At 41.8% G+C, this 13,310-nt stretch overlaps 1 protein-coding gene across 6 annotated transcripts in view; it reads left to right on the top strand.

Annotated features, from left to right (window-relative positions):
• The window catches only part of dock4b (dedicator of cytokinesis 4b), a 198,848-nt gene that overhangs the window by 93,285 nt on the left and 92,253 nt on the right, over positions 1–13,310 (top strand). For all 6 annotated transcript variants that reach the window (XM_034163849.1, XM_034163846.1, XM_034163848.1 and 3 more), the window contains exons 12-13: positions 3,598–3,686; positions 11,872–11,997. In XM_034163849.1, coding sequence (XP_034019740.1) covers positions 3,598–3,686; positions 11,872–11,997 — 215 coding nt within the window. The remainder of the gene's footprint in view (positions 1–3,597; positions 3,687–11,871; positions 11,998–13,310) is intronic.

Genomic DNA, 13,310 nt, shown 5'->3' with positions numbered 1-13,310 from the left:
CTTCATATCTACGTGGGAGTGGGCCACCTCATGCAGGCCACCATGTTGCACCGCCATGTTGGTACAGAAGCCCAAAAGGGACATTTTGCAGTGCAGCCAGAAGAATGAAGATAAAAGTGGTTGTTCCACTATACGCTGGTTGCTAGTGTATGCTAACAAGTTTGAGAACCCTAATTTTTTTTAAAAATGGAGGATAATACATATGACTTATTACAAGAGAAGGAAAGGTAGCATGAATCCCAATGGCCAAAGAAGCAAAAATGTGAACGGAAACAAAATCGTGACTGCTATGGTGTTATGGAATCTGCATCTTACCCTCTAAATTACACAAAATCTTACACACTGTTGGTTTAAGAGTTGCATTTAACCTGTGGCCAGGTGGTTTCTGGTGGCTTGTGATGCTACATGTCCTCACTGAGAACCGTTCAGTTACGTTTTCTCCACATGGTTCAATTCACCCTTGTAAATCAAAATAAATCCTTACTTTTCAGGTATTCCTTCAGTGACAGTATCAGACTTGTTGACACCAGGAAGATTGACCTTTGAGGTCAGAGCTGATGGACAGTTGTGTAGTGATGTCAGTGTCTTTACAAGGAGATGAAGGTCCAAGTTGTTACACTGCTGGTGCTTCTGGGTTTGCTGTATGGATGTAAGACCTGGATGTTAACCAGCATTTGGATGTCTTTGGTACTAGGTTTCCCTGTAGGGTATCGCTGGAATGATTGTGTCAAATGACCAGTTACTACTTGTGTTGTAATAGTAACATCTGTTACACCACCTTGTGTTAAAATTCCCTTGACATAATCTGCCACATAAGTGCGTTCATAGTGAGGACTGACAACAGGCTAAAACTGTAGTAATCTGTCCTGCAGTCTGGCATATTTTGGATAAGACTTCAATAGCACTGTGTTTGTTCCAGTTCTGCGCACTGGGTTATGACAGAATTACAACCCGTCCTCATAAGCTCTTATTTCCACCCTGACATTGCATTATCATATGATTCAAGGAACTTTACCCGAAGCACGCAGTAACAGTTTAGTGCAGAAATCCTATGTGAAGAAATCTAATTTAATCAGAGTAATTGATTTGCCAAATCTCCACGCCTTTGGATTTTGGAAGGAAGCTCGAGTACCTGAATAAAACTTGAGGAGAACATATTATATTGTAAACCAAGCACAGAAAGGTCACAGGTTTAGTTTAAACCTCATGATCTTCGTGCTATGAGGCCAATAAAGATTTGTTGGCAATTTAGCTACCCTCATTAATTTAAACACCAAAAGAGTTAAGCATGTGTTGTTTCTAGTGAAAATATAAAACATATGGTGTCAATAATCTTATATATACAGCTGTTACAAGCAACAGATTGTTGGGAGTAGAAAGTACTTTGTCGTTATACCCCTGCAAACAAAACATTTAGGGTTGGGGGGTATATGAATACCCCTGTCCATTATTAATGGTAATAGGCAGCAACTAGACCATTACAAGCCGGTTCCCGTGGGTGTTGTACTGTGATATTTGTTGATGATTCTGCACAGTACTGCAATATCCATGAACTAGACCAAGACAAACCCAAGTACTACTGCTTGGATAAATGCATTTCCAAGATGTTTGTCTGTCTACAGATGCTGTCAATGCAATTTGTCCTCAACTTTTTGGTGGTTTTCAATTAAACCTCAGTCTGTGGTAGCACACCACATGAAGATGTCCTTAAGGGGGAAAAAAAATTGGTGTGACGTCTTCAAGGGGATATAATTGTTGTTGTTGTTATTTTGAAATACATATTTGTTTACTACACTTACATAGGTTGATATATACACTCAACAAAAATATAACGCAACACTTTTGGTTTTGCTCCCATTTTGTATGAGATGCACTCAAAGATCTAAAACTTTTTCCACATACACAATATCACCATTTCCCTCAAATATTGTTCACAAACCAGTCTAAATCTGTGATAGTGAGCACTTCTCCTTTGCTGAGATAATCCATCACACCTCACAGGTGTGCCATATCAAGATGCTGATTAGACACCATGATTAGTGCACAGGTGTGCCTTAGACTGCCCACAATAAAAGGCCACTCTGAAAGGTGCAGTTTTATCACACAGCACAATGCCACAGATGTCGCAAGATTTGAGGGAGCGTGCAGTTGGCATGCTGACAGCAGGAATGTCAACCAGAGCTGTTGCTCGTGTGTAGAATGTTCATTTCTCTACCATAAGCCGTCTCCAAAGGCGTTTCAGAGAAGTTGGCAGTACATCCAACCAGCCTCACAACCGCAGACCACGTGTAACCACACCAGCCCAGGACCTCCACATCCAGCATGTTCACCTCCAAGATCGTCTGAGACCAGCCACTCGGACAGCTGCTGAAACAATCGATTTGCATAACCAAAGGATTTCTGCACAAACTGTCAGAAACTGTCTCAGGGAAGCTCATCTGCATGCTCATCGTCCTCATCGGGGTCTCGACCTGACTCCAGTTCGTCGTCGTAACCGACTTGAGTGGGCAAATGCTCACATTCACTGGTGTTTGGCACGTTGGAGAGGTGTTCTCTTCACAGATGAATCCCGGTTCACACTGTTCAGGGCAGATGGCAGACAGCGTGTGTGGCGTCGTGTGGGTGAGCGGTTTTCTGATGTCAGTGTTATGGATCGAGTGGCCCATGGTGGCGGTGGGGTTATGGTATGGGCAGGCATCTGTTATGGATGAAGAACACAGGTGCATTTTATTGATGGCATTTTGAATGCACAGAGATACCGTGACGAGATCCTGAGGCCCAGTGTTGTGCCATACATCCAAGAACATCACCTCATGTTGCAGCAGGATAATGCACGGCCCCATGTTGCAAGGATCTGTACACAATTCTTGGAAGCTGAAAATGTCCCAGTTCTTGCATGGCCGGCATACTCACCGGACATGTCACCCATTGAGCATGTTTGGGATGCTCTGGACCGGCGTATACGACAGCGTGTACCAGTTCCCGCCAATATCCAGCAACTTCGCACAGCCATTGAAGAGGAATGGACCAACATTCCACAGGCCACAATTGACAACCTGATCAACTCTATGTGAAGGAGATGTGTTGCACTGCATGCGGCAAATGGTGGTCACACCAGATACTGACTGGTATCCCCCCCAATAAAACAAAACTGCACCTTTCAGAGTGGCCTTTTATTGTGGACAGTCTAAGGCACACCTGTGCACTAATCATGGTGTCTAATCAGCATCTTGATATGGCACACCTGTGAGGTTGGATGGATTATCTCAGCAAAGGAGAAGTGCTCACTATCACAGATTTAGACTGGTTTGTGAACAATATTTGAGGGAAATGGTGATATTGGAATGATATTGGTATGTGGAAAAAGTTTTAGATCTTTGAGTTCATCTCATACAAAATGGGAGCAAAACCAAAAGTGTTGCATTTATATTTTTGTTGAGTGTAATACATGCTTGCAACTAGGGTATGACTTTGTGAGCTGGTTCGTTGATCTCCTGTTCGTTTAGTCTACAAAAATTGTAACTAAAACATGAAGAGTTGCAAAGGAAAGTTATTTTTTTTCTGTATGAGTCATTTTCATTCCCCTTTCTGTCTCAGGTGTAATACTGAGAGCGAGTGGTACCAGATCCATGAGAATATCATCAAGAAGGCTAATTCCAGGTACAACCTGTCTGGCTCCAACACCGGTGAGAACCACATCTGTTTGCAGCCATTTTCACGCTCAATCACTTCTCCACCTCTTATCTGGGTTGAGATACAGTGTGAGGCAGTCAAAACTGTTATACTGTTACTCCACTTAGGCAAGCGGCTTCTCCAGTCCAGATACCCCTGATGTGGTAGTTTCAATGAAACCCTTCAGAGTGGTAGTGTCTCCATTGAAAATCAATCACTGTTGGGGGCAATGTATTCCCATTTTTTGCATAGATTGCTTTTTTGCAGTCTGAATTCACTCTTACATGAATTCAGACTGCAAAACCCAGTTGGTTGAGTGATGAAACATCTTGAAGACAAAATAAATGTCCTTCCGGCTAAATGTTTAGTGTTGGATTTTTAAGCAGTTATAAATTGGTGAAAAACTGAAAGCTGTTTATGCAGCACTCTTGTGGTTAAAAGTTCTTTATTTTTTTCATCAGTTGAGTTGCATGTCTTGCCAGCTCATTAGTTTTCTGTTCGTCTGAGTGAGTGGCGATCACATGGCAATGCGGTTCCTCTTTTCACAGCAGATCAGGTTTCTATTTATTGTGTCTGCAGGAAGCTGAAAACTGTTGCAAACACGTTCAGATGTAGTTTTTAATCACCGCGACCGCACCATGGTGAACAGTGGTTAAAAGCAGGAACATTTGGTTTTGATACATCAGAGACACCAAGTGAAGAAATGTCAGATGAGAAATGAATGCACATGGATGTCAACGTGTTTCCATGGAAGGCGCCTGACTGCACACCTTGAGCAACTTGGAGGATTAAGGAAGTTGCTGAAGGACACCTTAGCAATTTCTGAATCTGCCGGACTGATCTACTGAGTCAGCTCGTCTCTCCGCCGTCCCACAGAAGCCCAAATAATTGCTTTGGGAGGCGTCATACAACTGACGGATGTTAAATAATCAAGAATCATCTCACAAAGGCATAGAGGGACGTAGCAATTGTACTAAACACCACAAAGATGTATAGTACCGTTTGCATTCTCTGACAAATCCAGCTAAAATCCTATATGACAAATTCGCCATCTATCTTTGTTCAGATAAGTACAACAAAAATCCAAATTAGTTTCAGGTTAAAAGAAAAAAAAAAATGCTTTGGAGAGATGAATCTCCACTCGGCACTTGATTGTTTCCTTGTCTCACATTAAACTTCACAAAAATCTCATCAACTTCACATTCTGTGACCATTATCACAGAAAATTGCACAGTTATGTGCGACTTTATTGATTAAATCGAGATAAAACAGAGATGCAGACGTGTTCAGGTCCACTGCAGGACATTTTCAAGCACATTTATTAGAAGAGTTTGTAATAAAAACCAGTGGATCACACTGATTGATCAGATCACCGTTGCTATTGGTGCATGGCTTGTGAGAGAGTCCTTTGCTAAACTAAGCAAATTTCCCGCAAACATAATAAACACACATATAAGTGAATTATTCTGAACATGTACTTTGGTGTTTTGGCTGCACTGTGCTGTTTATCAGGAACAATTGAACATTAGCAATCGAGTAGCTGTCAGGTGACGACATTGATCCAGCAGAATGCTTGATTTAATTTTATGCTTTCTCTTTGAAAGTGCATTAGGAGAGAGCTGTGGGGCTTTTGTTGCAATACTCTGCTCTGCATAATTCAATTCACTTCATTCCAAAAGCACATTTACACCATTTAAATAAATTAAATGTTGATTTTGTAAAGTAGCAACTGGCATGGAAATGGAATACTATAATCACAAATTTTACCACTACAGTAAAGTCACTGCATGTAGACAATGGCTATTATTTATGCATTATGATGAAATGCATTAATTATGATTATGTTGGCTATAACACTTTCACAATTGCGTATTTCTTACTGCATTTTTGAGAGTTCAGCTGGTCTCCCTGTTATTGTTAGGGGTCCGGACAGAACCGGACTGGTACTTGGCGATGGACTCAAACGCAGGGAGCAAGGAACAGACCTGGTTGTGAATGAAAAGAGATTTATTTACAATAAATTCATGAACAAAGCTGTGCTGGTTAGACGGCCTGCTGAGCCAAACAGGGCCCGCTGGTAAATGATGGAACATCTGGTTGAGAACAAACTGGAATACTGGGGCCAGGTGGCCACACAGAGCCAAGGACAGGAACTAGGAAAGCAGAGAAGAGAGGTGAGTGACTGCACTCGTAACACTGAAGCCTCCAACACCAGACAGTTCATTGAAGGCTCAACACAGGCGTGTTCACAGTTCTGGGATATTGTTCACAGTTGAGAAAATAAGATCTGCTGTTCAGGAATCGTTCACAGTGCATGAGTTATCTTCAGAGGTCAGAGGTCAAGTGCTGTATGTCTTGTGACGCAGTTCCAATTAAGCAGGACTTGACGTCAGAAACGACCTGGAGAGTTCTTAGTGGTTCAATATCAGAGTTCATACAGTTTTTGGGAAACAGTTCTTGGCGATAGTTCTTGGAACACCAGGAAAGAAAATACGCTTTAATACGGGAAAACAGCCAGATTACCTTGAATATAGCTGCAGAAAGCTTCGTCATCAAAGCGCATGGAAGCGACTGGAAAGATGAGGTCAAGGTCATGGAATCTCTTGCAGAGAAACTGGCTTCATGGCACGGACAAGAAAATAAACCAAGAACCCGGCACTGAATGAGCTGGAGCCTGGGATTAATTAGCCCGCTGTTCATCAGCCGCTCATGGAAGGCAGGTTGTGTTGCGGTGATGAGCGGTAATGCCAGCAGGTGTGATTTGGCTCTGAGTGTTCCATCTGGGAGAAAAACTTACAAACTACACAAGGTTAAAAAATAGGAAAAAGGCAACAAAAAAGGCAGACCACGACACTCCCGTTGCAACCGTGCACCTCATGGAGTTGTGCTAGTCTCCCTCTGCTCCCCTGAGCATAACCTCTGTAAATTGTTGCTCATAATGGCTGCCCACTCCGGCCAATGAAATCTCTCCCCACGTGCTCCAAAAAAAAAAAAAAAAAAAATCTGCATTGTATTTTAATTTTAGCCTTTAATTGTAGCCTGGGATCAAAATAACTGAACAGCCAAAGTAAAAATGATTTATTTCTAGATACATTAATGTAATAAAGCAAAGCTGTCTGTAAAATAAAAGTCAATAATGCCTATCACCCATTTTAAACATGTTTAAAGTAGAGCTGCATTGAAATAAATGCAGTCAGATCTTTGGACCAAAAAATGACTTACATTTACACATAAGATCCTTCTGAATGTAGTAAAGTAAATCTGGAAGCCCAGATCTGTCATTCAACGGAGAAATCTTCATTTAAAAATGACAAATTTACAGCTAACATTTAGCCCTCCTCAAAACTGTCCCTCTCATCATGGACGCTGCCGAGACATCACGGAGAAGACCCTCTCTCCCAGCATGCATTGTGCGCCAACTGTAATTTGTGGATTTACGTCAGTTTGCATCTGCACCTTTTTCTTGTCTTATACGGAAGGATCTACTTTTTTTAAAACTTCATATTGTCTTGCGCCATGTTTGGTGAGTACACATTTCTTTTATTTGTGCTTGAAAATTATTTTGGGGGACTTTTTCATATGCCCGTTTGATTGAGTGGTGTCGCAGTGAAAATCTACTGTCTTTCGCCTCTGGTACCATCGCGGGATATGGAGGCGAGACCCGCAAAGAATCCCAGTCATTAAAAATATATAAACCTCTCTCAGCATCCATGGAGCTCTGGGGCTCCGATTGCCGAGACGTGTGGTGCTGTGGATTTTGCCGCAAGAAGTCTGTCCTTGCAGCAACAGGTGTACCGGCCGCTTCGCATTAAAACAGCGAGCGTAATCTCAGGACTTGTGCCAAGTGTGCTGCAGCTCCATTCAGTAGACAGAGAGGTGATGCTGGTGTTGTGCGCTGAATCTGGCACAACACCGGCTGCAAGGCAGACACGGGCGGTGTGAGGGGCCCGCGTTGGCGGTTAACGAGCTCGTTAACGAGCCCGCAGACTTAATAAGCGCAGTGGAGGCAGAGAGCGGGAGAGGAAGAACGGCGCCCGCTGTCGATGTCGTTGCTGATCTGAGCACACAGATCTGTATCTCACATTCATTGCAGCTTACTTTTGGATGTTGAAACCAGGACGTGTATAAGTAACATTACTAACAGATAAAATCAATTTCAATGCGGGATCGGACTGAAGGCGGGAGCACGTCGTCTTGTCCCTGACGTCATGGAAATGATACGGCTGTACAAACTGTTTTCACAGAGGGCTAAATTTTAGCTGCAAATTTGTCATTTTTAAACGAAGATTTCTCCGCTGAATTACAAATTTGGGCTTACAGATTTACTTTACTGCATTCACAAGGGTCTTATAAATACATATCAGCTATTTCTTTCTGAAATCTGACCACATTTATTTCAATGCAGGTCTACTTTAAAACTTTCTTGATTGTTCACATTCTTTTACAACTCTGCTTTGACATCTGTTTTCAGTCCCCAATAGAGTATCTTAATATTTATTTATTTTGTTAAAAACATACATAGCAAGGTGCCAAAAGCCTTTACTTGAAAAATTTAGGTTTTTTTTGGTGGGATGGGACCAAGTCTACACCCTTCTAACTATGCGATAGCACTTTACTTCAAAGGTTTAAGTCTTCAACAGCAGATTTGACATCATCCATGACATCGCTTCACTCTGGCAAAATGTATTTCTTTTAATTTATATTTCATGTTTAGAAGGATGGATGGATGTCAAATGGTGCCACAACCACTGACATATGAGGTGGGGCATTGTGCTGAGGAAACAAAACCTCTTTGTCAGCTTTCCATTTGGTCTTCATAGTATGGCTTGGCCCTGTTTGCGTCCCACCTTCTCTGTGGATGAAAGAACCTTGTTTTTCTTTGTATGGCATGAGGTGGTGAACTTCAAATGCCTCTTTGCCTCTGGATTAAAATGAAAGACCCAGAACTTATTCTGGGTAAGGAAATGTTTATTTAAATTAACAGGATTTTCTTCAAAGGGCTCCAGGTTCTCCGTTGACGTGACGTCAGGTTGTAAGAAGCTATCCCATCCACGAGCGGAAACCTTTGACATCCCAGTTTCTATTTTCAGAATGTGCTCAGCTATCGCTCAGCAGTATTAGTGGTTTGATTGATTGTCACATGTCAGTCATCCATTAACTTGTGGAAAATGCGATCAGTTTTCTTCTGTAGTGGCACTTGCAGTCCGTCGAGGTTATCTTCAAGGTTCTTCCTGTCCTTGTTAATTCTGCTTTTTTTCCACTGATAAATCCAGGGTGTCTTCTCCTAATGTAGCAACCACATTTTCATATAAGTCCCTAGGAGTTGAAGTCATCTTCTGCAGACGTGTCCTTTGTCCTTTCACCAGTTTCCATGCTGGGATTATGGAATTGCGTGGATATAATCAGGACATTAGTTCATTATAGTTTGTGTCAGTCTGACATTATGTTGTGCTGTGTGTATATGCACGCACTCTGCTGTATTTGCATATTTGTTTGTGGGTTATTTTTTTGGTCTTGACCATGATGAATGTGCTGTCCTTACACCACTTGTTTCATTAGAAAATTTTATGTAATGCACATAGAAAGAGAAGAGAAAGTGTGTGTGAGAGAGAGAAGTGGTTTGGTTTACATGCAGCCTTGATATGTGTGAAAGCTGTTTTGTAAGAATCAAGCCTGCGCGTGAGCGTGTGAGTCAGGTCAAGTCGATCATTCAGCTTCCACCTCCATGTGAGTGAGCGTAGGCTGCGACACAAGAGCCTGTGACGGTTTGGTTTGTTGAGTTTTTCGAGGTTTTTGTTTTCTCTTTTTGAGTTTGTCAAAAGGCAGGGTGGGCTGAAGGCGCTCTTATCACTTTTGCCGCCTTAATTTATGTGGAAATGATTGTTGTACAAAAGCTTCAGTTATCTGTCGCTGAGATAGATGATGACTGGAGTGTAGTTTGAAGCAGAAACGAGGTGTTAATCCGTGAACCGTGTCATCGGGGTGACCAAGTTTGGTCGGCAACACCGACATTTACCTCATAAAATGCAGTGAAAAGGTAAATAGGTAGATAGATGGACAGATGAGTCCAGCCCCTCCAGTTTAATGTATGATGTTGGTGGGGCTTTGTGATATGATGTGATATTACTGATCAATATATGCTTTTGATTTTCAATCTAAGGTTCTTGCTAGTTGAGCTACATACACAAAAAAGTGTTTTTCAGACTGTTTTCCTTGACCCTTAATTTTTGCCCAAACTACTCCAAAATCTCATCACCTCTACATATCGATCCAAGTAATATTCCCACCAAGTGTGAAGGAAATCTTTCAAGCCATTTTTTAGTTCTTTTGTCCACACACACACACCAGTAAAATACTAGTCTGCTATTGCCGTTTCGTCAATACACAGGGTAATAAATATTAACTTTTAGTACCTGACTATTAACAAGACATATAATGTGGACAAACTCATTAAAGTCAAACCAAATTAATCCAAAAAGCAATTTTGTTTTGCATAAGTAACAAATATACTACATGGGATATTTGGGGGCCAAAATATAGCTTTTTGTTGCCACAATTGGGCTGCAATTAATGCTGAACCTTGATGGTAGTGTTTTTATAGTAACTGTAGATGTATCTTTGAGCATTTCCTCAAAATAGCCATTCTAAATATCCTTGTTTTTGGCCGAAGCTTTGCAATTAGCCTGTGACCTTGATTTTCAACTGATTTTTCTTAAAATCAAATCATGAGGGTCCCTGACTGATGTACAGCTATTGGACTAACTTTACTGCAAATGGGATCAAAACCCTTTGGATTATTTTGGTCACATAGGACCAAAAATGATACCTCATTTGTGGCCCAAGTCCTAGATCCCCCTGAGATCCGAATCTGTACCACAATATACTGAGTTCTTTCTTGGCTGATACATCATGCAAATTTGTCCAAAATTTCGTGTCCAACCACGAAAGCAAAACAAACAAACCAAACAGAGCCCTTGATCCAACCTGGGTGTCTGGGTGGCTGCTGAAACAAGTCTTCTACTCCAAACTGGAACTGGGCCATCGAACCAGGGGAGGACAGAAGAAGCGATACAAAGATCTGCTCAAACTAAACCTGAAGAATTGCAACATCAACTGGAACACCGAGGAAACTGCAGTCAAAGATGGGCCAAAATGGAGATCCGCCATTCACCTTGGCACTCAGGCCTTTGAAGAGGCTAGGATCTCCTACACAAAAGAGAAAAGAAGAAGAAGAAAAGAGCGACTTCAAGACTCCAACAGGCAGAAACTCCCACCAACTACCACCTGTCCAACCTGAAGGAGGCAGTGCGCTACGCGACTGGGACTCCTAAGTCACCTAAGAGTCCATGCCAACAACTAGGAGACCATCATCCTCGGCAACGACGGATAGCCACGACGGGTGGCTGCCATCCAAGTTCTATGGTGTTTCTGTGGTTATGTGATGCAGTGAAGCATGGCACCAGCACACGTTCCTAGATTTGACATTATCAACCACTAGAACAGGTTTTAAACCAACATTTAATGTTATTCCTTGGCTAATCCTCGACTACTCCACCAGTTTTCATTAAAGTCAACCCGCGGGTTTTTCAGCAGTCCTGGTTACAACCCACGTGACTGCCTGACCTACAGGCGCCTGACCTCATAATAATCATAATCGTCTGTCTGTAATCATTGCCATCTCACCTGCGGTTGGTTGTTTGTGTAGCTGATCCTTTTTGCGTCCAAAGTAAGTGTCAGTTTGAGACACAGACGTGCACATCTATCACAGGCAGCTTTAGCTCCAAATGTGAGCTGGCAGTTTAATTTTGCTTTGCTGACATTTGGAGTTATTGCATAAAGGCGTTGATGGGAGATGACAGCTCCCATGCAAGATTTTCTCATAATGTAGAAAGAGCAAGGCTGACTCACTGCCTGTTTGTGTGTTTTTTTTTTTTTTATTTTGTGTGTGTGTGCGTGTGTGGGGGCGTGCATTTATTTTCCACACACTTTCACAGGTGTTACTGTAGTTGTATGGCTGCAATAAAAGTTATAAATAAATGTAACATTGCCCCTGTAGAGGCTTGTTTATAGCTTTGAGATTAAGGTCGTGACAGTCCAGTGTGTTATTGAGCTGTTTTTGATAACAGAGGGAAAATCAAGGCTGCCTACAGGAATGTCAGATGTTCAGAAAGTTGAATTTTCATGTTGTGTTCTTGTCAGGCCTGGCTGTGGCTCTGCAGCTCCTCCACGGAGACATAGAGCAGCTGAGACGGGAATATATGGTCCTCTTCACTCGGGGTGTGTCCATCACCAGGAAACTGGGCTTCTCTGATGTCATCATGCCAGGTAGGAGGTCATCATTCTTACGTGGACACCTTCACTTGGCCTCTGATGACTTATTACTACTATTATTATTATTATCATTATTATATTGCACAATGTTAACTGTAGACCAAAAGCATAATAGAAGATATCTGATAGCCATCCGGTTGTTCAAAAGTATATACAATATTTGCATAATATTGTGTTTTGGAAAAGTAGTAGGAGTTGCATTTTTGTCCATTTTGTCCAATTAAATTGATTTACATGCCACTTATTACTGATATTCCATTTATTTCCACTTGAGACTGATCTCTCACACCTACATTTGTTCCAAGATGCTCCTCCATTACAAAATATATCAACAAAAAGGTACACTTACATTCAGAGCACGGGGTCATTTATCATTGAATATTGAGCTGTTTTGGTTACTGTATTTGGTTTGTTTATGCATCTAATCAAGGTATATTGATCTACCTCATAGTGGCCAAAAATAGAGTTAATGTCAAACATGTCTAACTTTTAAGGAGGTGAACTTGTGTGCCATGTTTCATCTTGATATACTGAGTTTTTTTCAAGATATTCAGGGTTCTCACCAGCGCAGTTGAGCATACGGGACCCCTATTCTATGATTCAGCCAGCTTTTCTGTTTTGTTTTTTAAGGACATGTTGCACATTATTTAATATCTCAGTTAGCAACACAAAGTGCTTCTCAAAATGCAGGTAGTAGTGTTTCAAGGGGTTAGAAATTTTAAAATTTTTTGTAGGGGGTGGGGAGATGCCCCCAAACCCTCCAACAATACTCATGCCTGCAGCGCTTGTCATGCGGCTATGCCCCGCTAAATTCCCCCCCATGCTGTGAAAGAAAATCCTGGTGACAACCCTGATATTATGTACTCAAGAGTTCTGGGACTCTACTCCTTGGTGGCCACACAGTGAGAGTCAAAAAGCACCCAACTTCAAACTTAAGGCGTCGCAGTGGGATGATTTTGTGTACCAAGATTCCGCTTGATCTGCAAAGTCTTTATCAAGATATTGCACGTACAATGTTCTGGAAGTTCTGTCCCGTGCTGGCCACAGATTGAATCCAAATGGGTCCAATGTCACACTTGCCTGAGGTCTTAGTGAGGTGCCAACTTTCACCTTGTTTACCCAGCTTTTACTTTGACACAGAAAGTTTTTGTCAAGATATTGCATCCACATTGACGATCTATAAATATCTATATATCTATAAATATACACACGCAGACGGACACGCAGAGTTCCTAGACCTGCTTCGCTTTTGACAATTCAGGTAAAAAGAATGAGCCAGTTTCTCCAACTAGCTTCATGTGGAGTGA

This window comes from Thalassophryne amazonica, chromosome 22, assembly GCF_902500255.1.
Source record: "Thalassophryne amazonica chromosome 22, fThaAma1.1, whole genome shotgun sequence".
Lineage (NCBI taxonomy): Eukaryota > Metazoa > Chordata > Actinopteri > Batrachoidiformes > Batrachoididae > Thalassophryne > Thalassophryne amazonica.
This window is presented reverse-complemented; position numbering and strand designations above follow the sequence as displayed.